General features: G+C 35.3%; 1 protein-coding gene across 1 annotated transcript in view; it reads left to right on the forward strand.

Moving 5' to 3' along the window:
* The window catches only part of LOC144438934 (cytoplasmic FMR1-interacting protein 2-like), a 64,027-nt gene that overhangs the window by 12,663 nt on the left and 26,324 nt on the right, over nt 1–25,040 (forward strand). Inside the window, exons 3-19 of the mRNA XM_078128161.1 lie at nt 1,722–1,799; nt 4,063–4,164; nt 5,972–6,153; nt 12,423–12,648; nt 13,351–13,455; nt 14,027–14,233; nt 14,614–14,733; nt 15,660–15,734; nt 16,289–16,503; nt 17,268–17,415; nt 18,173–18,329; nt 18,521–18,603; nt 18,846–18,919; nt 19,704–19,800; nt 20,333–20,518; nt 21,037–21,156; nt 22,540–22,739. Coding sequence (XP_077984287.1) covers nt 1,722–1,799; nt 4,063–4,164; nt 5,972–6,153; nt 12,423–12,648; nt 13,351–13,455; nt 14,027–14,233; nt 14,614–14,733; nt 15,660–15,734; nt 16,289–16,503; nt 17,268–17,415; nt 18,173–18,329; nt 18,521–18,603; nt 18,846–18,919; nt 19,704–19,800; nt 20,333–20,518; nt 21,037–21,156; nt 22,540–22,739 — 2,375 coding nt within the window. The remainder of the gene's footprint in view (nt 1–1,721; nt 1,800–4,062; nt 4,165–5,971; nt 6,154–12,422; nt 12,649–13,350; nt 13,456–14,026; nt 14,234–14,613; nt 14,734–15,659; nt 15,735–16,288; nt 16,504–17,267; nt 17,416–18,172; nt 18,330–18,520; nt 18,604–18,845; nt 18,920–19,703; nt 19,801–20,332; nt 20,519–21,036; nt 21,157–22,539; nt 22,740–25,040) is intronic.

Below are 25,040 nucleotides of genomic sequence, written 5' to 3' on the forward strand. Positions count from 1 at the left end.
TTATAATGAACAATCATAAAATGCCATCACTCGTTACCTGCGGTTAATAGGAATGCAACAATGGCGTGGAAATTTTTCAGTCTAGCCAATCCAGTGAGTGGAATATTTGATATCATACACAAATACAGGAGAAAAATATTAGACCTCCCAACGCAGTTGCTAAAATACTGGTATTGCTGAATGGATTCTAAAGTATCACAGGCCATATTCCAAAATTTTTGTGAAAATTAAGCCTCTGCGAGTAGTATAACAAAAAATTATTATGGTACATGCAAAAAGAAATATTGGCGATCCCAAAAGTATAGTTTGAGAAAATACTAGTATTGTTGACTGGTACACTGTAGTATCACAGACCAGATTCCATCCAAAGTTTGGAAAATAATTGCCTCTACCAATGATATGACAACATTTATTACAATACATGCGGAAAAAAGTATATTCGAAATTCCAACTATAGTTAGAGAAAATACTAGTATTGCTGACCTGGATTATATAGTGTCTTTGATCAGATTCCAACCACAAGTTTGGAAATACTTTTCTCTGCCAGTATCATGACAAATGTTATTACCAGTACAGACATGCAGAATTTCCTCATTCCCAACGTTTGAGTGTGTCACCTACTGTAGAACTTACAATTTGTAGAGAAAGAAGCCTCAATGAAATAATCCAGGTGCCAGTTTTGGCATGGAAGTTATACATACACAGAGTTTAATGAACAGTTTATGAAATTTAGCAAGGCCAATGCTGGGTAAAGGCTAGCAATCACTATGCTGGGTAGGTGATCTTGTACATCATTTGACAAGCAGCTGCAGTAATGTCATAACATGTCATCAGGTAAGATTTGTGAAGGTGTAATATTCTGTACCAAATGAAAAACTGGTAAGTCAGGGCCGCAACATCAGGGCTAACTACATGTACTACTCGTATTAATTTACCTTCCCTTTAATAGTGTCATTTTCTGAATGCAAAGCATAATCTTGTGAGTACAAAGAGTCATCTGCAACTCTGAATAGTCAAATGAGTGAATTTTGTGTTATTCAAAAACAATCTTGCATTTACCATATACAGTTTAGATCGAGATTCACTGTCTGATTGGACTAGTATAGGACTACATTTGTAGCTTAGTGCTAATACTTGGCTGGCTCTAACACCTGATCAGCATGTGTTAGCAATTGGTAAACCACAGTCCATCTATCATAGAATGAACTGTGGTTAACTTAATACCTTCACCAGCTGTATGGTAACATGGGGCTAGCCCAAGGTTAGCACTATGCAAAAAACTGGAAGGGTATTCACAATGTATACTTGTCTGATTAATCAGGCAGAAACTTTATTTTTTGAAAGACGGCATATTTTATTCACTGATCAACTTTTAATATGTAGCATCCAAAATCATTGTTGGGTTATAAAATCATTGAAATGAATTCATTTTATAGAGCAAAGTAATTTACATGTATATGGATTTCAGAATAAATTTGATGCATTTTGTAGAACAAAGAAATTTACATGTATATGCTGGGTTTGTACTTCATGATGTATGTCAGAAGTTTGCAGAGATGTTATGTGGGCTGAGATTTTGTAATTTGCATTCAGAATATGACATGTGTAAGCATTGTATTACAATTTGTAACTAGATAGAGGATACCAGAAAGTGGGCATCACAGGTGTAAACACTAGGAGCATTAGTAAGTTTTGATTGGTTTTCGTGTTCTGTCTTTCAGAATGAGATGTTGGAAGAAGGCAATGAATATGCTGTTATGTTGTATACCTGGAGAAGCTGTGCCAGGGCTATCCCAGCTGTAAGCAAAATCTACATATGTTCACTTACAGAATAACTTCACTCACCTGTTTAGATCAGATAATATGATCATAGAAGTGCTGTGATTTTATTCTCAATTCTAATATTTAAAAGAGACAGTCCTCTTTTTACATCACAAGTATCTCAATGATTACTCGGTATAGGCTGTGTACATGTATCAGTAGGTTGTGTTGTCCATATATACGTATGAACAAGTATACATCCCAACTTTCACTCTTTATTGCCAAAAGATAATGCTCAAATTTTTACAAACAATACTTTGAAATCCACTCTTCTATCTTTTTGACATTATTAGTATCTGTCAACAATTTCATCTCATGTTGTTAGCAACTATGTGCTAAAGTGTAATACCAGTATACACAAATATGAGTTTCTATTCCAAACAGCGCCCTCAGTGCTAGGTTGTTGAATTTGTGCATATGTAAAATATTTGAATGACCAGTGTGTTATGTAGTATTCAATTTGAACTTTTGTTCCAAACACAACTAGAAAATTTACCTGAAATGTTCGACTGTACACTTCAGTCTTTGTCAACAGATTGACCCACTATTCAGCACACGTGACCTTACAGGACACGTGAGCCTAATAAGGGGTCAAAGGTGCCTGGAAGTTTGTATCGTCCCCCGTCTCTGTTTAGTGATGGTTTGAGTGCTCGGATGTAAATAGCTTCTTTCACTCCCCGTTCAAAATATCTGGTTTCAGTGTCCAGTATCTTCACTTCATTTATGTTAACCGAGTGACCGGGTGATTCAATGTGGATGTGTTGGGAGACCTCTGATGTGCTGGAACTAGGTCTTCTGTGTTCCAAAAATCTGGTCTTGAGTGATCTCTCAGTTTCCCCTATATATGAATCTTTGCATTGGCCTGTGTTGGTCTGGCCCTGGCAAGGAATTTGGTACACTACTCCACATACATGTTCCTTTTTAGTCTTGTCCTTTGGAGACACCAATAATTGCCGCAAGGTTTTAGTGGGCTTGATGCAGGTGTTTATACCGTAAGCAGTAAAGATTCTTTTTAGTGCCTCTGAAGTGTCCTTGATGTAAGGTAGGACCACTAAACCCTTACTTGGTTGTTCCTTCTTACGGATGGTCTTTGACTTTTGAGGCTGGATGACTGTGGCTTTATCTACTGCCCACTTTGGGTATCCACACCTATACAGTGCCTGGTTGATGTGAGTCTTTTCTTCTTCACGATCTGAGTTGTAGGTAATCACCGTATCTGCTCTGTGATGAAGCGTCCGGATCACACCTAGTTTGTGCTGTAAAGGGTGGTTAGAGTAAAAATTGAGGTACTGGTCTGTATGGGTGGGTTTGCGGTAGATTTTAGTTTTTAAAGAGCCATCATCCTGAATAACTGTGGTCGTATCTAGGAAAGCCAGAGACCTATCCTGTTCTTCCTCGGTGGTAAACTTGATGTCTGGGTCAAGACTGTTAAGATGGTCAGTGAATTCTTGAGAGTGACACTTTTTAAGTTTTGTGTGCGTGTCGTCCACGTATCTGTACCACTATAATGGAGGATGGGGGGCTGTTTCTATGGCGCGGAGTTCTAATTGCTCCATGTACAGATTGCATACTATGGGGGAAACAGGTGACCCCATAGCTGCACCATGAATTTGTTGGAAGAACACACAATCATAAACAAAATAAGTGCACTTCAGACAAACACTGAGTAGCTTAACCACTTGGCTGGGTGATAAACTGGTTCGCTGGTTAAGGGTGGTGTCCTCCTGTAGTCTATGTAATATCACATCCAATGCTTTGTCAATAGGTACTGAGGTGAACAAAGCAGTTACATCATAAGAACGTAACTCCTCATCAGGTTCAACCCTTTCCTTCTTGATAGCATCTTATTAGGCTCACGTGTCCTGTAAGGTCACGTGTGCTGAATAGTGGGTCAATCTGTTGACAAAGACTGAAGTGTACAGTCGAAAATTTCAGGTAAATTTTCTAGTTGTGTTTGGAACAAAAGTTCAAATTGAATACTATGGTTTACCAACACAGATGAATTTCCATTTGAAGTGTGTTATGTAATTTGACATAGGAAGACATACTTCTTTAATAGTACTAGTAAGACAAATCACCGGTAAAGACATTGACAATCAGTAATTTGACTCAAATTTCCATCCTTTACAAAATATGAGTGATATTGAAAAAGCAAAACAAAATAAAAACATAATAAGAACAACAGCATTAGACCGCTACTAGTATCCTAATATCTGAAATTCGTGCATTTTTCAAATCCAGATAAAATCCAATGAACAACCAAACAGAGTTGAGATTTATAATAAGACAGTTGAAGTATTGGAACCAGAAGTATCCAAGTTAATGAACTACATGTACTTTCAGGTAAGTTTTTGTAGACCTTGAGATACTATTCACCAATACTTGTCTTCATTCAGCCAAGGAAATGACAAGTTGAGAGATAAATAGTGACAAAATCCTTAGATAACAAGTATTTTCCAGCTGAATGAAGTACCTGTAGTATCTACTATTAACTGCTATTAAAGTGTATGTGACCATCACTTACTATTAACAGAAGTCAGTCAGGAATTTTTATTCAAATATCTACATTTGTAAATGATTTGATATCTCAATTTAGTGTCTAGAAAACCTGTATCATCCCATCAGTTGTGCTATGCTAATACAGCTTGAAGGCAATTTATAATGGTATTTAAAGCATGTATTACCATTACAAATGTAACTAGCTTAGTTTGATGCATGTTTTTATGTATTTTCAGGCAAGTAAAATAAAGTTTGCATTACTGTATAAACTCAGCTTGTGCTACTTTTAGTAGTTTCATCTTGTTGTAATACTGTTTTTCCACACCAATTGAGTTTGCATACCATAACCAGTGCTATCTAGTTTGATTTTTTGATTTGATTTTATTGATTTCACCAGAAAAAAACCCATACATAACAAATAAATTAACAAAATATATAAATCAAATTAAGTCAAAGAATATTCAATCAAATACATTAATTTAGTAATTACATGGACCTGGTGGGGTTGTATAAATAGTTCTACAGAACTAGTCTAGCCCACAACCCTTACAGAATGAGTTAAGTCGAAAATACTGGGTAAAACTCAGGTAGCGGAAAAATAAACAAAATGTGATAAGAATAATTGTCAAAATATTGCTTTGCATGAACGAATAAATAGGATTTACAACAACAACAACAACAACAACAACAACAAAAACAGCAAGATAGACATACATACATACATACATACATACATACATACATACATACATACATACATACATACATACATACATGTACATACATACATAAATACATACATACATACATACATACATACAGACAGACAGACAGACAGACAGACAGACAGACAGACAGACATACATACATACATACATACATACATACATACATACATACATACATACATACATACATACATACATACATACATACATACAAGCATGCATGCATGCATGCATGCATACAGACAGACAGACAGACAGACAGACAGACATACACACACACACATACATACATCACAAACATCATAAAAATACCCGACAACTCTACAGTTAATGTCATACATGTAAGAGAGGTTTAACTGTATGCTAGAATTAAAATCTGATGTAGATGTCGGCTAATAACACGATTGGTTAGAATGCATGTGTGCTCAGGAATGTAAACTTGCATGATTACATGTGATAACATGTAGAGAGTTGTCTTTTAGTGACCCAAACTTGAAAGCCAGTGAAACGTGCATGCGTCCATTTGAATCTTCTGTTCAGAAGGCATGATGTTGTCTTCCTAAATTGTCAGTACTTTCTTGGTCATTTTTTTTCCTGCAAAGTACCTAAAAGAAAAAATCTAACAATTTGTTTACAGTTAAATTTCTAAACTTTGATATCAATCAAAATTACAATATTCAATTGAAGGAAAATGACAAAAACTTCACACATATTTACAGTTACATGTAGACCACCCTTTTCACATTCAAGCAACTGCTAGAGAATGCATTCGCTGCCTTTGAATCATTTGACTTTGACACTACATACATAGAATACACATATATATAGTATGTGCAGCCAACCCTCTCTATTGTAACAAAGCTAATAAGTGAGTTGAGTTATACCCAATGTGTGATATATTGACATACATTCATACTTCATAGAGGAAAGCTGTAGACAGATTCTGTGCTGAAGTGAAGCGTCTATGTCATCAAGGAAAGAGGAATGACTTTGTATCAGAGGCGTACCTCTTAACGCTGGGAAAGTTTCTCAATATGTTTGCTGTCCTTGATGCCTTGAAGAATATGAAGTCAAGTATAAAAAATGACTACGCCCAGTATAGAAGGTAAGAATTAACTTTCATGTCATTGTTCTCATTTAACTTCAAGTTGAAATGTTATCAAATTGGTATTAAATTGAATATTGCCATGTTGTACTGATAGACATCACCTACCTTCTTCCATACCTTCCTAATTATTACATTGACAATTTAAAAGATATTTGAAAGCTTTTAATCTTTAAATATATATTGCATAATCAGAGGCTTAATAGTAATACACAATAAGAGGGTATTTACAGTGGCAAACCATGTCAATTAGGTTTATGAGTATGAATATTACTATTACACTCATACATATTACTATTTTGACATTGCAATACAAATTAACTGCATAAATTATATTAAATTCACATGTATAAATGCATAAGAAATGCCCCTGGATCTGGATTATTACTATACAGAATTTCAATATTGCAATATTGATTGATTCATATTTCATAAATGAATAGTAACTGGCCACAGATCTGGTCACTAGGTATTCTCAAGGAACAATTGAATTTGATTATACAATGGCTGGGGGGGGGGGGGGGGTTGAATTGCTAGACATCAAAACTTGCCTATTGAAGATTTGATAACTGCTGCTGCAAGAGAAAATAATGGAAACATGAAAACTGGAAAATATAAAGTATTTGAATATAAATTAATATCATAACTAGGCAAAGCCCATAAGCTCGCGCAGGGTAGATTCATTTGTGACCGGCTGCCTGGGCCAGGGTTGACACACTTGATTTGGGTCATTTTCCAGGGGTATTGACCATCAAAATTTATTTTATTGAATGACAACTAATTCTCTGACATGGATGAGAAGTAAAGCAAGTCAACACTCTATGCAGTTGTTGGTTTCAAAAACCATCATAGCCGTTAGATTAATATTGTTCATTTTCAATCAGCCAACTTATCATAGACCCTCCACCAACATACGTTGGTCTTTGGACAATTCAACTCGATGATTTAGGAATGTTACTGTATCAACAAACATAGGAAAGTAGATATTCTTTTTAAAACATGTAAAAAACAATTATCGACAATATAAATGTCAAAACCACACTTCCACAACCCGGAAATTAAACTGCTCTATGTCATCAGTGGTCCGTATCGCCTACCTCCATGCATCAAACTTCCAAATAGTGTAACAATTTCTCCTTGAGGTACAGTGATGCCTCGATACTCGTTACAATGTTACGATAATCATGCCAACAGGCCTACTGTTACAATATTGCAATGCATGGTGATGTTATGTCGCCTATGATATACGATGATAGGGTAGCGCGTGGAGAATGCACGTAGTATATGGAAGGCGCATGCGTAGTCAGTGCGCGCCGCAATGCATCATTGGGAGAACCACCAATTTTCTACGCATAGTATATACGACGCGTATGCATACTAGTCATTGAGCCGCTTCGCAGCAGCTTCGCTGCCGCTGCGCGAGCTATTAATGTGAATGGTTGAATAAGTTATATTTTTCTGTTTCATGGTGGAAATTTTTTATTTTATGCATAGAATAACACAATGTGATAAATGATAAAGTAATTAAACAATTTGTTTATTGCCAAAATCCAACATGCCATTGCTCAGAGGTGCTTCACAATGCCTAAAAATGAAATAAAGTCTCATTGTTTAATATATTAAAAGCCAACAGGATGTGCTACACTGAAAAATCCAGCTTGTATGTGTATCATGTCGACTTACAAGTACATGATGTCATACCAGAATAAGTTCTATCTTCCATGATAACACCGAAGCAAAAAAAATTATGCTTACTGTGCACTTTGCAAATATCCTGCTACTACCATCCCTCTACTTCTGAATGCCATGAAATTTGTTATAGACACTACAGAAATAAAAATTGTATGAACATCAATCACTATAAGGAGACTGTTAGTGTGTACAAGATATAAGATACAACATTCGTGCCATGCTATCAGAAGGTTTAGAAACCTGATAGGGCTGAATAACACAACAACGTGTCTCAGAGTGTAGGACACTGTCTACAAATACTATGTAGTTTCCACTATCACTGAGGAAGATCCACTGTGAGGGGTCAAAACATCAGACATTTTTAATGAACACACTGCCTCTCAATTGTAACCTGACTTTTGTTTCACCATCCTACTCAATAGACTGTATGTAAACACATTTGATTACTTATATTTTACTCTTTGATGTTATTCCCCAATATTTGTCTTTGTTCGGCCAAGGAAAATCTGAATGACCTAAGGGGCCTTTGTCACTACAAGTTGCTAGATGGGTAGTAACAGCCCTAAGGTTAGGAATATTTTCTGGCTGAATGAAGTGGAATATTGGAGAATAACATAATTATACCAGCACCTGTAATATTAAAGAAAAATAAGGGGAAATTAATGGCAATTTTGAATGTTTTGGCTCATATTTGGAATGCAACAGAACCAGTGACGTAGATGTGCGTTGTCTTGACATAGAACGACCAGGATATATATATTCCATATTTTTTATTCAACTTGGCTCGTTCATGGTACCGGTATAATAATACACATCATATCAGTTGGAAAAGTCATACTGCAATTAATTTCAGATTTTTTTTGTATTTTCTATTTTTGATAATCTGTTCCAGGTTTGAACCCAAAAATCACTAAGTTGGCGTGTTTAAATCATATATTTGGTTTGTTCTCATTTCCTCTTGTTTCAAAACACATAATACCATATATTTACTTTAAAAGTAAAATTAAGGAGGGATGTAAAGTTATCCACATCTGTGTAGCTTTATTCATAATTTATTTGTCATAATATAATAAAGAAGTGTACATGTAAGATTAAATTACCATGTTTATAAACAGACTTGATCAGTTTATTCTGCATTACAACAACAAGTACTGCTTTCATCAATGCATAAATTGTAATTGCTTCAAAACGCTGCCTAATCCTAGGGGCTAGTTTTGGATGCTTCACATGCAATCCCATAGTGTAGAGAATCTGTGTGAGCAAATGCAATACAAAGATGATAAAAAAACATTCTGAATGATGCCTTGGGTCATGTCAAAGTAAATACATGTACTACTAAATGTGTGCCAACCCAGAATTCAGTATAAATGTTAATTTGTAAAAAATAATTAATTAGGTACAGACAGAAGTTACTGTCCATTTCATGTTAGTGTTCACTACCTCTTTTTGATACAGCCATGCAGAAACCAATAAGAAACTGCTCAGTCTACACTTTAAGATAGCAAATTCTTGCTAAATTTTGTCTAAATGAAATTTTTTTTTAAATGTATATATTGCAGACATGTGGGCACCACCAATGTTTTGATGTCTGAATTCGATGTGTGCATGACATGTTAGTTCACGTCATTTACTTAGACAAATTGTTGCATCAATCTTGGTATCTTTAAAGTCTCAAACAGGACCAGTGAACACTAAAGTGAAATGGGTAGTAAATATAGTATGATCATCCTAGTAATGGATTTGTGCATCTCTCATCATTTGTAATTTTTCTAGGGAGAACTCTATATTGCATCCATTTTAATACTAAATTTCAGACCTTTGTAAATTTGTTTGTAAATTTGCATGAAGTTCATTAAAAGCTGCTGCCACATCTGTAAAGCTGAAATTGATATAGTCATAATAAATTGCAAAACATCAGATATTTGATATAACATAGCATTCATGGCAAGTATTTCTCTAAACCTTCCCATAGCAATTTCACCCGACTCTGCCTACAACCGAAACTAGGTAGATTTTAGGAAAACACAAAGAGTTAAGAAATATAGCTTTCACTTGCTTTCAAACACAGGATACATGTGTACTGTATTCAATTTTGTCCTCTAATAAACAAATTAGCAAGGGGTAGGTGAACACCAACATTTCAAGTCAATTAACTTTAAGGATGCACTGTCTGTATTTGTAAAACTGTTATGATCGTATGTTCTTGTACATGTTGTTACATCTATTTTCACCTGATCCATTCACATATATGATAAATGTGAGTTATTACATGGAACCTAATTTACATCTGTATGTACTTACCAACTGACATGATATGTGTACCGTGTTGCTGTCAGCATAATTCAACGGTTTGATGCAATTCATATGTACTTTATCATGGGTGTCATACTCATAGTTTATGTAAATTTTATGTAGATGTTATTTAAATGATATGCAAATTGACAATCCACCATACATGACATCAATCCTTGGGAGAACACTGGTTGATTGTTGATACTTGTGTATCACTGTATCATTGTATGTGGTGAAAAAAATTGCATTTTGTAGCATTACCTGCACATGGATGATAAATATACATTTCATATTACCTATTTTTTTTACACTGTTTATCCTCAAAGTGTGGTACTAGTCAGTCAACATGAACTGATGACATTCTGGGGTTGGGGTCATTGTAAGGGTCAAACACATGTTTAATGCTGTGTGACACTATGTGTTACATCAACCAAATGAGAAAAACCTGACATTGCATTGTCCAATCTGATCTAACTTACATGTGCTTATGACCATATAACACACATCAGTGCCTGCATACTTACATGTACATGACCTCAGTTGACCTCAGAGTCTGTTTTCATAATCCACAAGGTTAGAACATAGACCTTTAGTGAATGCCAAGATCTATGGCCAGAATGTAGGTTACAATGCAAATCAGAAATTTAGCATTTTACTGCAGTAATGTTGTCTCTGACATGAAAATTAAAATCCAAAGTCAAATTATTTTGTTTTACATTTACGTAATGAAAAATACATGTATCAATTTTCCGATGAGTATGTTTTGATTAATTTTTATACAAGTAATATTCAAATTTGCAAGTTTTTCAATGCATTCTTGCTGAGTGTAATATTATTCACTTAAAACTGTATTGAGGTAATGTTTAATCAAGTGATGGGGCATGACGTCTCATTAGCTCTGTTAGAGCTATTTGTCATGTCCTTCACTATTGTAACTTTAGTGTCTGTAAGTATGTTTATTATTCATACATTAGTGGAAATAAAACAATATAATAAAGCAATGCAAATTGAAATAAAAATGGACAGGTTTGGTGAAAAAGTTATGGGAAAGTAACAATATCAGCTGGCTGTCATGGCAACATAATTCATGGACAAGTAATCAGCATTACATGTAAATCAGTTTAGTTTTGTATTCCTATGATGTACATATACTAACCTGGACCCACACCTCAGACAACTAACAATGTTGAGATATGAAACACAACGCAACAAGACATTTGGGGACCTGTCTTTGAGGTAAAAGCGTGTTTTGGTCTTCCATTCTGTCAAATGCTGCTATAAATCATGAAACTTATATTTATGCACTCCATCAAATTATATTAGGTTTGTGAGGGATTATCTCAAATTGTCACAATATGAAGCAAAGCTCAGAAAGTAAAAGTCGATCTGTAGTTTTAGATTTGCTACGTTTTCCCTGTAAATGATTATTTTTCCAGTGCAATATTGATGTGCATTTAAAGGGCAGTTCTTTGAAGGATTTTAATGACAGGCTCTCCAGAAATAACAATACATGTATACTGTCAAAAACGTTTGGCACAGTGAAACATACTTAAGTACATATAACTTAAGTTTTACTCCATGATGCTCTTGACAGTTTATACCTCCGTATTTGTGTAATCTTGTTAATTTTTGGTAATGATAATAAAACAGAATAAGATTAATGTAATATCTGATATAATAATTTTGGCATTACATTATTGAAAAAAAAATGCCTTTGAAGGAGGTGGGAAGGTGAAGATCAAACAGTGTAATTTTGATGGGCTGCAGCCATCTTCCCACATTTGCTTTGTGGGCTTATTTGACGTTACATACATATATATCATCAAAGTTGAAACAGTGTATAAAAAGTATAAGACACAGTAAAATGTCATGGCAAATGAAATAATTCTGGATGTTGTTTTTTTCAAGGGAAAATGAAATTAATCAGTTTTGTTTACTTTATCACATTCACAGGTTTTAAATTTAAGGAGCTGTAATAGGAAGTTACAATAGATAAAATTCTGAAAAACACAGCAGCAAAAACAGAAAAAGGGCACTGAACAGTAAAGAGATGTTATTTTATCACTGAAGATAATTTATACAGTATTAAATATTTTGTTCGTTGTACCGATATGTTTGAGTTGATAGAAGTAATGATAATGCAACACATTTTTTTTTCATTTACAATTATATGAAAATTGAATGAATCAAAAAAGAATGAAACTTTTGAGGAATCCATTTTCATGACAATCGCAAGTATTTACTATTAGCAACATTTTAAACATTATTACGTGTCTTTCTTTCAGAGCTGCTCAGTTCCTGCGTAAAATGGCCGATCCGTCCTCAATCCAAGAATCCCAGAATCTATCCATGTTTCTAGCTCATCATGACAAGATAACCAAAACATTGAAAGAGAACTTAGAGAATATTCCAGGCCATGAAGATCTGTTGGCTGACATTGTAAACCTGTGTTGCTATCATTTTGACACTAAGATGTATTTACTGCCCAATGAGAAACATATGCTGCTCAAGGTATGTCCTTTACCAATCCTTGTTTCATTGAGGGTAGATTATATTTTCTTTGGACAACTCAACAAGTACTGCATGTAGCTGCCTTTTCTGCCAACAAGTTAAAGTGTTAGATATTTATTAATGACTACCTGCATTGGCATATTCGTATACCATTGATATTTACACTGTAGTGCACACTTTGAAAACGTTGTTGCCTGCATGGACATGAGTGAGTGAGTGTCCATGTACACAAACTCACATGAACGTAGTCATGTTATGAAATTTGCTGTTTCAGAAAAAATGTCTACAGTGATACAAAACCTCATAAAGTATACGAGTGCAAAACTGTTTATTTCCAATATTTGTTGCCATGCTTGTGGTGTTTTCTGCTGCACTTTTACTCACTTCACTTTTGGAAGTAAAGAACCATGCCAAGTACATGTATACATGCTAATACAAATTTACAATATACCCCAAATAGAGCACACTGGCACTCATATATCAAGTTCTGCTTATTTTATGGTATACCCTTTAGGGCAATACCAGTGCACCCAAGTTAAGCTACCTATGAAAAGGATATTAAATGTTTGATAGTCAAACAGAACAGTAAAAACATCAAGTGATTTCTATTTGGTGGGTTAGATTATGAAATGAGTTCTGAGGAAACATTGTTTATACATTGTATCTAGATAATGATGACATTTGATCTATTGTTTATTTCAGGTGATGGGATTTTGTTTGTATCTGATGGATAGTAATGTTGTTAATATTTATAAAATGGATTCCAAGAAAAAAATCAACCTGTCAAAAATTGACAAGTTTTTCAAGGTAGGTAGGACATATATTTCATTTTGAATACACGAAAGCAATCCTAGGTCAGTGATTGGTGAATTGTATACCCCAGGTTGGGTTAGGACAGTTGGTTGGTTAGTCAGTGAATAAACACAGAGAGTTCAAACATTTTGAAAGTTCAACGCTTTCAAACACAGCACCGGGTCAGTAAGTGTTGTCTTCAGTTTTGAAAAGTTACAGGCGTTCAGGGCATTTGACACATAGTTCAAACACCCCTGGGGGAAGAATTGAGAGGATTGTCGTGGCTGTACAGTTGGGCTTTAATATCAAATTATGTGTATAAAGGAACTTTTTATTAGTAAATATTCACCGTATATGTATTCAATCCATTCCAGGTTTTGTGCAAACTTGTGTAAGCGAAAACTTCCATTTGGAATGTGTCATTCAAAATAGGTTGGGTTGTTTTCCACAATGCTATGTAGAATAATAATGTACACACAACTTTAAACATGGTGCAGCCATTCAAAAAAAACAACAACACTGTGTGCCAAACGGACTTCAGTAGTCAAGCGGACACTGACATTGATGTACGTTGTGTTCATTTCAGCAATTAGAAGTGGTGCCACTGTTTGGAGACATGCAGATACCACTGTTCAGTTACGTCAAGAATGGACCAAATTACAACGAGAACAAATCAAGATGGACGTGTTCGTCAAGTAGTGTTAGTAATCAGTATAATCTCTTAGAACAGCTGGTTACTATCAGAGAAGACCATACTAGATATATCAGTGAATTGGCAAGACATAGTAATGAGGTAAGTTTAAAGGCCCATGACTCAATCCCAGGTTCTCACATTAGTGATGTGTCTTGTTAGTGGACTGCATAGGATTATTCTTTGTTGTGGATCAACTTTTTCTATAGCTTTGTCAGACAATGTCATGATTTTCAGGAGACCTGTTTGGTCAGGAAGACATTCATTTATTGAACATACTGAAACAGTTTAGCCATAGACAGTAGAGTGTCTCAACTGTCTATGTTTTCACTAGACCAAGAAAAACATTCAACTTAATACAGGTTTTGAAGACATTTACGTCAAGACAACGTCGAGACTTCTCCTTGAGAAGAATTGAGTTGACAAGAAGTAAATTGTCAAAAGTGTACACATAGTGATATGTATATCTCTCTTTTCTGTAGGTTGTTACCACTGCCCAGAAAGAAACAAGTCGATCAGACATAGAGAACAGACAGTTGTGTGATTTAGCACTCCGAGGACTTAGGTTGTTATCTAGCTGGACAGCTAGAGTTATGGAATTGGTAAGTACTAGACCTACAGAACCAGGAAGCTTAACGCTTCACCAGCTGTAACTGAAGTATTATTTATTTTTAGACCAGACAACCAACAATGTATTCACTAAAAAATTGTTAAAATATTAATAATTAGAATATGAATAATTACATGTTAAGTAGATGTAAATTTTATCTGTAGTACAGTAACAGGTTGAAATTGTGATTCGGGGGTAGGATGGGGTCTGGGTGCTGAAAAAGCAATTTGATTGGATTTATTGTACTGACTAATAACTGTATTATGTGTATAGCTATCAAGTATGTTTACCTACAGGTGATTCAATATTGTTCACAGTATTTGAGATTACGAGTAAGACTCGAACAAATGAATTTAGAAAAAAACAACATTTCACTTGCAGTTAGTGCAGCTGTAAATTAGTGTTTCTACATTAGATGTAGGCAACTTGTATGTGTATATAAACAGAGAAAACACAGCAAGAGTGTAGAATTATGGGTTTAGTGTATATAGCAGTAAATGAGTACACAAACTTGAGTCTTTGACTAGGTTTTCACCACAGCAGAGTTTTTCAAGAAGGTTATTTTCTTAATCTCAAACTTTTCTGGAATTCAAGCAAACTGAGACAAATAATGACATTAGGATCATAAACGTTAGAGTAAAGAGGAAGGGAGAATCAGAACTACCCAACCATTCAAATAATTGGCCATGCATGCATTACATGTAGATAAAGTTAATCACATATATACCGGGTACATAGTATGTATAGCACACTTGCTACACCCAATGGCTGACCCTGATGTTCTTGGGGCATTTGTTAAAGGCATACCAAACCCATCTTTGTATTGTCTGTTGTGAGTTTTACACTTCTGTTTTTCTTTGACTACATTTATAATGTACTCTATTTGACATATTTTGTACGTGTACTTGTATTATGTAGTATTCTTGGAAACTAGTTCATCCTGCTGATACCTACTCCAATTCTTGCCCTAAAGAAGCTGAAGAGTATGAAAGGGTAGGTGTCATATTTCATCTTATACCATGTTGCCCTTGACAACTGTCAATCAATGTCACCCGATGTGAGTGGGAATGCACAGGTATATGTGAAAACAAGAGATGAGAATTCAGTTGTATAATGAATATCGTCAAGTCATCACCACAAAAGTAGCCTTGGTATTAGTAGGAAATACAACTCGGCCCTCACTCACCTCAGTGTATATCCTTTACCTGTACCACATGCTACTTGCTAGCCAAGATGAATGTATTTGAATAAAATATTATGGGATATATACCCTGCTTGTATCTTGATAATGGGTGTCTAAGTCGTTAGTTCTGCAGAGCTCAAAATGTGAATTGCCCATTAATTTTCTCAGTTATTCATAAATTTTGCATATGTTGGTATAATTTATATTATTTCTCAGTCTTCATTCAGCCAGAAAATATTCATGACAAAGGTTTTATCCCATTTCATCTTTGACTTGACGGGACAAGGAGATTTGAAGAACTTTGATTTTTCAGAATAACTTTCCCAGGTGCATTCTACCTTAATGTTTACATTTCTGTTGCTAGGCAACAAGATACAACTATAATAGTGATGAGAAGTTTGGCCTGATAGAGGTTATAGCCATGATCAAAGGTCTACAGGTTTTAATGAATAGAATGGAAAGTGTGTTCAATGAAGCTGTGCTAAGGACTGTCTATGCTGAAATACAAGACTTTGTGCAATTAGATCTCAGAGATCCACTCCGGCAGGCCATCAAGAAAAAGAAGAAACTAGTAGAAAGGTAAGAATAGTACTGAAATATCAGTTTCTGTGATTGGTAGTTTAGTTACAACTGCCGACATCAGACCGTGGATGAATGGAACCTGTTACAAACAAGGAAAGTAAACAACTGAATTGACACTTGGCACAGCATGTTGAAAGTACTTCTATTACATTCCATCATTTGATAAGAACAGTTTTATGGCCTCTTTACATAATAGTTCATGTTGACAAACACATTGCCAGTTCGCCTGGCATTTAATGTACACATAAAGAGGCCATAAAAATGTTCTTATCAAACCATGGTGTGTAATACAAGTCTCTGTCCTTCCAAAATGCTGTGCCAAGTGTTATTAATCCAATTCATTTGTTTACTTTCCCTGTTTGTAAGGTAGTTTGTAAGGTTCTGTTTGTCCACAGTCTGATGTCTGCAGTTGTACTATACTATATGTGTATTCATTTTTATTTTCTATGATCTCTCTCTACACACACGGACAAAATTTTACTGAAAATCTAGCTAAATTTCCTGCTGGGAAAAGGATGAACAGGGCATGTCAGCAGTAATCTATCACACACATACACACACTGATAGGTGGTTGGAATTGGTCACTTCATTCAGTTTACTACAACTTTAATTTTAATGTCTTAGCTTTCCACTTACCACATGAACTGGTGCTGGTACATGTACTTCACATAGCCAAAAATTGAAGATCTAACGATTTACAATGTCTCAGTAATGATAATGTTCTGTGTATTAATTCTCTACAACATTACTCCTCTTCGCAGTATAATAAAGTCAGTACGTGAGACGTGTGCTGATTGGCTACGAGGTGTGGAGCCACGAGATGATCCAGCAATAAGGGGAGAGAAAGATCCTAAAACAGGATATAATGTTCATGTGCCAAGGAGAAGTGTAGGACCTTCAAGTACACAGGTATGTCTGACAACTATTCATCATTATTGCCCACTTTACTTTATCACTTAATTGCTTACAGCAGGGAATGTTTATGGTTATGTATCTTTAAATGTTAATATTTTTCGTACAGAATCATAATGAAAAGTATAGCAATGAGAGTGTAGCTAAAGCTTGCTTATACCACTCGTAGACTACAAATGTATAGTCCAAATGTGACATGAACATTAAACGTCATGTTTTATAACATGGCTTGGCTAATTCAGGCATGTCTGCTGCCCTCTATGGCAGAAGGTGCGACACTCAGAACAAAAGGGTTGTTGTGTGAAAACATTTGCACAGCAAATAATTCCCATTGAATAATCCATCATACAGCAATTAAACAAGCATGCCTACAAGACCTCCCCCTCCCTCCCCCTTCCTCCTCCATCCTCAGGTTGACACATGTTCATACATTATGTACTGAGAATCATGATAGTTTCTTGTACAAATTGTAAGTTTTACCATTTGTTATGGTCAGAAGATAAAGTCATTATAAGAAATTTGTGTACACGTGTTTATAAGGCTTTTCAGAGCTGTCAGAAAATTTGAATTTAAGATTCAAGTGTTTTAGTGTATGCACATGGTTTTGTTTAAAATTTTGATTGCTGATTGTTTGTATGGTATTTCGCTATTTATTCTATTATAGAAGTATAACTTCCTTTACAGATAGGCTGGAGGCCTTGAATTGCAATTAAAATCTGAATCTGATTCTGAATCTGAAAATTTTGTATTGCAGTTATATATGATGCGGACAATGCTAGAATCACTGATAGCTGATAAGAGTGGTTCTGGAAAGAAGACAATACGTAAAGATATAGACACAACATCATTAGACGCCATAGATAGCTTTCACAAGAGATCTTTCTTTTATCTACATTTACTGAATTTCTCAGGTAAGAATTGCAACATATTTCTGTCAACTTCATCTATATTAATTACATAGGACATGAGTAGATTTAAATGGAGTAAAGTTTTACACTCTAAATACTGGCACATAGTTTGACAACTCTTGTAATTAACTGTTGTTATGGTGGCATGATATTCATGGTTTTTCACATGTGTTTATTTTTGATCATGTTTACAGAAGCACTGCAGCAGTGTTGTGATTTGTCACAACTTTGGTATAGAGAGTTTTATTTAGAGCTCACAATGGGCAAAAGAATACAGGTATGATTGATGTCTTTGTCTCCTCTAAACCAATTTGATAAGCCTCTGATGTAACTGCATAAATTTGGTGTTTGAATTTTAAGTGTTATGCTTAGTTGTTAAGAGTTAGCCAAGTGAACTGTTTCAGCCACAATTATCTATTGATTTGTTGATTGTATGTTTTACTGAAATTCAATATAATTGTACAGTGATATTACAATACATGTATGTTAATTTATCATCCATGTTTTTTTATTCTCCAGTTTCCTATTGAGATGTCGTTGCCATGGATACTAACAGATCACATCCTAGAGTCCAAAGAGCCATCAATGATGGAGTAAGTCATGTAGATTATTAAAGTCCAATTATTTACCAGTTGTACTTTCATCTTTGTTACTAAAGTTTCTAAATCACAAAATGATCCCTTTCCTACTTTGGTCTAACACCATGTATACATATGTAACTGGATATTGGAATATTTTAGGCAGTACATAATTGTTGAAACCAAGGTTCTTCAGTGGTGTTAATCTTATAAGGGGAGCCTTAAGGATTAGTTTACATGACTGAATATATATTGTTTCAAACCCCATGCAATGTTTGAATCCCATGTTTTCAAATTAGGTGTCATCATTTGATAGGATCACTCAATATTTAGACTATGAAATACATGGTGTGGGGGAGGGGGGGGGGGTTCTTATCATCCTTCCCCTTATTTGTGGAAAGGGGTGAGAACAGTGCCCCCAACGACTGATTTGTCATTCTATCTATTGTCATGAGTATTCACTTTTCAGAACCCACTTTCCTATGGCTCTGCCAGACACCTATTTTTACCACACAAATGTAATTCTAAATTGACTTGGCCTGTAACAACATACAAATATACTTTTGAAAAAATGAAATTAAAAATGAAATTAAAAATAAATTTGAAAAATTTTGTTACTTTTAAAAAATAAAATAAAAAAAATGTAAAAAAAAGATTTAAAATAAACAAAATAATAAAGAAAAACATTCAAATGTACTAGACTTCAATACATAAAAACACTAATTCCAGATTTATGAGAAATGAGATTCTATCTATCTACTGTAACTGTTGATGATTGTTTTTCTCTTTCTACCCCTAGATATGTACTGTATCCACTAGATCTGTACAGTGACAGTGCTCATTATGCACTCACCAAATTCAAGAAACAGTTCTTATATGATGAGGTAGAGGCTGAGGTGAGTCATCATTTCTAGCACTATCAAACATATAAGGCTCAGAAGTGTTTACAAATGTAGCTATGCAGGCTGTGGGACTGTCTCTTTGTCTGTCTTTCTTTGTCTGTCTTTCTTTGTCTGTCTGCCTTCCTGTTTGTCTCTCTGCCATTCTCTTGCCTGCCTGCTTATCTTCCTGTTTGTTGCTAGCCAGCCTTTTTGTCTTTCTGTGTCTGCTTTATATGTATGTATGATGTATGTATGTATGTATGTATGTATGTATGTATGTATGTATGTATGTATGTATGTATCATGTATGTATGTATGTATGTATGTATGTATGTATGTATGTATGTATGTATGTATGTATGTATGTATGTATGTATGTGTGAATGAATGTACATATGCTAGTTAAATGACCCAGTTCAAGTTTATAGTATAGGTCTGGTTGCACCCACCCATTGTGGTAATTACATGTTTTGGACAAATCTTACTCTCACTTTTACAGTAATTCTGGTACTGGATTCTTGAATTTCATTTGTGTCTTTACCACCAGGTCAACTTATGCTTTGATCAGTTTGTGTATAAACTAAGTGATCAGATCTTTGCATACTACAAAGCACAAGCAGGCAGTATCCTGTTGGACAAGAGATTTCGAGCAGAGTGTGCAAACCATGGTATACATATATCTTACCCACCAGCCAACAGATATGAAACACTGTTGAAACAGAGGCATGTTCAGGTACTGAGATCTCGAAACATCTCTTCATGAAACTCTTTTCGTGGCGTTCAAAAAAAGATTTTGATAGCTGTCACTGCTACATTTATGTGCAGCAAATGTGGATTGTTACATGCCAACCTGTTTTCGGTACAATTCACACTCAACGACTTGCCACATTATCCTAATATATCATTATATCAGCAACTTGCTAAGCAAGATTGAATGTACCTGTGACATTTCAAGAAGCTCTGAAATTTGTTTTTTTTAAAGATTTTTATATTAAATTTTACCCTCACCAAGTTGCAACATTATCACTATGTATAAGTAAACTTAATGTGAAGGTAAAAATGTAGTTACATGTGAAATTTCATGAAAGATGGAACCTTTTTTTTCTCATGACAACTGACTGCACTTTATAGTTTATTGAATATTGTTTATCTTATTTTCATTCATATGATGTATCTCATTGAACACTTACTGAACAACAATCACGTTCCTTCTTCATGTTTGAAATGGTTTCTCCTGCTTGATGTTCACAGTTATTGGGAAGGTCGATAGACCTAAACAGGTTGATTACGCAGCGTATCAGCACTGCCATGCAGAAAGCATTAGATCTGTCTATCAGCCGGTTTGAGAGTGGAGATATCACAGGCATTATTGTGAGTCCAAGACCTAATCTTTTCTTGTACCATGCAATTTACAATTCCTTGTGTGTTTGAGTACAGTACGCCCTCTATGGCCACTGAGTTAGAGGATGTCACCATGAAAAATGGAAATTTTAGATTGCACATGTAGCTCGATGAAGGCTGAATAATATTTTCTCATATATTTCAAACTGCTTATATCTGTTAGTGTTCCCTTGTATGTAACATTGAGTGAGTTTGGTACTGTTGTGAAATTTAGCACAAACGAAAGTGACACTTTCAGGACCACAATATCTTGCAAAAAATAAACATAGCCAAGGCACCCTTTAGGAACAGTAGAGAGCACCAAATGTAATAAATCAATATAATGTGATCAGAAAAAACAGTGCCATCTATCATAAATAGAGAACAAGACTGACAGTTTACAGTCAAAGGCCCTCATTTATGTTGTGTACATTGGGTAAAATAAAAAATACTGGACTAATACGAGTCATTACACACTCACAGATTTTGTTCATGCTTACTCTGATTCAGATCTCTTTTTTGTACAAGACAACATTTTTGTTTTATTTTCTTATTTTTTGTATTTTGTATTTTTATTCTCTGTAAAGTAGTTGAAGTGCAACTTCAAACTGAATGACACACAAACAGAGGAAGAGAGAGACTAGACAGACAGACAGACAGACAGACAGACAAATGGAGAGACAAACTCGACAGACAGACAGACAGACAGAAACAATCACAAAAAGATCAAGGCTTTGACACAGTTGATGTGCAGTGTTGCAGCCAGAGGGGGTTTTTGGGTCATTTGACACACATTTTTTGGACCTGACCCACAATTTTGGAAGTGACAGGTCATGGATGACCCACACTAAAATTGTATGCAAATATGTTTAGCAACATGACCATGCCTATAGCAACAGCCAAATGATTGCGTATATTGCATAGATAACAACAGGGTTGGATGGGATAGGCAACTGCACAATCATTCAGTAAATATGTAGCACGGATCAGCATGTGGGTACATATTTTTAGAAACTGTACAGTTGTGCTACAATGCCATTGGCGCTTTTTTTATAATGTCCCAAAAAAATTTATGATAACCCAGAAAAATGAAAGTCTCGGGACACTATGCCCCACTCTTTCATAAGGCTGGCTGCAACACTGGATGTGGAATAGTTTCAAATATGGAAATATCTGGAAAATATACAGTGTTCATGGTTCCAAGAATCTCTAGGACAGTAAAATATAGTTCCTTTGGAACAGTAAATTGGCTTTGTTCACACAATGATTAGATTATTCAGCACTAATATCTCCGAAAATGAAAATTTATGAATTTATGAAGTTACCTTCCTTAGCACTTCAAATCTTAAAATATGTATTATTATCCACATGCAGGAACTCCAAGGATTACTTGACGTGAATCGCTTGACACACAAACTTCTCTGTAAACATCTGACCCTGAGTGACTTTGAGTCTATGTTCAGAGAAGCCAACCACAATGTGCTAGCTCCCTATGGCAGGATTACATTGCATGTATTCTGGGAACTCAACTACGACTTCTTACCAAACTATTGCTACAATGCATCTACCAATAGGTGAGCGAAGTCATCAGTCTTGTTTAACGGATAAAACTTATTGTGAGGCGTATTTTTTAGTGCAATTGAATGATACGTAGGGTAGTGTAATATAGTGTGTAGGTGTTGTCAAGTGCTCACTTCTGTGTGTCTTTGTGTGGGTGTGTGTGCCTGCGTCTGTGTGTGCCTGTATTATCTGTGTTTGTCTGTCCATCTGGTTGTCTGTATGTGTCTGAGTGTCTACATGTGCGCGCATGTGTATGTGTCTGCATACATATGTCTGCATGTATGCCAGATTGAATATATCTCAGTCAGACTCTGCATCTGTCTGTCTGTCTGTCTGTGTCAGCACATATGGTGATGTGTGCACACAGATATGTGTAGTTGGATGACTTTAAGGCCATGATTCAATCCCAGGTTCACATATAAGTGTTATCTTATCAGTGGTGGTATGAGGATTAGATAAGATTATTCTTTCATTCTGGACCAACTTTTTTATAACTCTGCCAGACAACTAATTTTAATCCTTATCTGCACAGGGCCTTTAACTTTAAGGTCACAAACCATTGATCCTGTCTAACTTGATATTTGATTGGGATTTTCAAACCCCAAATGGTCATATCTGAGTCAAAGCAAAGGATATATTTTTGTTAAGAAAAGTTAAACTAATAGCTCAGAAAAGCAGACTATGCTGGGAAGGGTGAAAGAATAGAATTCAGTCTAAAATTAATATTTGTTCAAAAGAGTTTACGTTGTTTGGTCCAATATGAAAGTTGGGTAGGGCATGATTTGTAATGGTTGTCAATGGTTGTCTCAATGAGAAGTTTCCCAAACAGTCAATTTTCCACTTCCAAGATGCAATGCTTGAGATGATGTCACTTGTATTATTGTGTTTAGGTTTGTTTTATCTTTATAACATTTGGAATAACATTTTCATCCTGACAGAAAGACATATTGACCTTTGGAATTGTGAGTGATTTGATAGAACAAAGACTGAACATCATCAATGACACAGAGAAGGGTTTAACTGATAAACCCAGGTTACGGTCAGATGACAACCATTCCCCTGTCTGAATAGATGTGCAAACCCTCCTGCACGTACAGAATACGTTATATGGGGAGACGCACAATATATCTCGGAACCCGCAACAGGTCTATGCAAGACTTAAACTTGCTGGATGACCGATTCCAGATTTGATAGCAAAAAAGTGTTTGAATCAAAAAAAAAATTGTTCAAGGAAGGCTAAATGAGATGATTCTTAGTGTGAAAAGTGGGTCAAAAAAATGCACTTTTTGGTCAAAAGAGATCACTGGAATACTGCAGATGAGTAGTCTCATAGTAGCAACATGTGTATTCCATCTGAGTATATTTTCATGCTGCGCACAGTACATTACTCTAAAGTTTATAGATTAGGTTACAACTACCACATTGCCGTCAGTAAAAACTAGGTCACTAAGTGAACCGTAGTAGATATTGGCAGGTATATTATGTACTGTATTGGTATAGTAGCCCCATTGTTGGTGAAATTGGATTAAAATGACAGTTTGAGTACTTGCAGGATTTATGACTTGGGAATGGTTATCCCCGGATACTTGGCAATCGTTTTGGAGTCTCAAATTCTAGCCACTAGAGAGGCTAAGATTTAGGAGCATTAGCTAAGGTTAAACGTTTGATGGGCTAAATTACAGAAAATACAAATTAAAAAGAAAAAATATTACAGAAATATCTGAAGGGTCACTGAAAGACTGTGCATATCATACACATTTTATGTTCTCAAGAACAATTTAGATACTAGATAAAAAACAAGCTTCCCACAGACCTCTCATTACAAACATAAAGAACACCATCAGACCCCAACTGATACACAGACACACACACAACAAGCTATTGAAAGTTGTCCATTGCAGGTTCAGATTTTGACACATACAAATTGAAACTAGCTAGAATTGGAGTCTGCTTGCATGGTTCCCCGTGGTGACGTGTGTGTACACATACAATGCCTGCTTGTCAACAGGAGTGTGGTGTTGTTTGTCTTTGTAATGAGAGGTCTGTGGGAAGCCAGTTTTGTATCTAGTATCTAAATTGTTCTTGGGAATATAAAATGTGTATGATATGCACAGTCTTTCAGCGACCCCTCAATATTTCTGCTGTAAGCTGAGTACCTATAGTCTTTTACGTACAGAAGCATAGTTTGTATACTATCACTTCCAGAACTCAAACGTGGCATCCAGTAATAAATAATTTATCCTAAGTTGAATAAAATGTCTAGCAAAACCCTATGGTTATGCCTTCCAGTGTGTTAACTTATGATGACAACTTTC

This window comes from Glandiceps talaboti, chromosome 8, assembly GCF_964340395.1.
Source record: "Glandiceps talaboti chromosome 8, keGlaTala1.1, whole genome shotgun sequence".
Lineage (NCBI taxonomy): Eukaryota > Metazoa > Hemichordata > Enteropneusta > Spengelidae > Glandiceps > Glandiceps talaboti.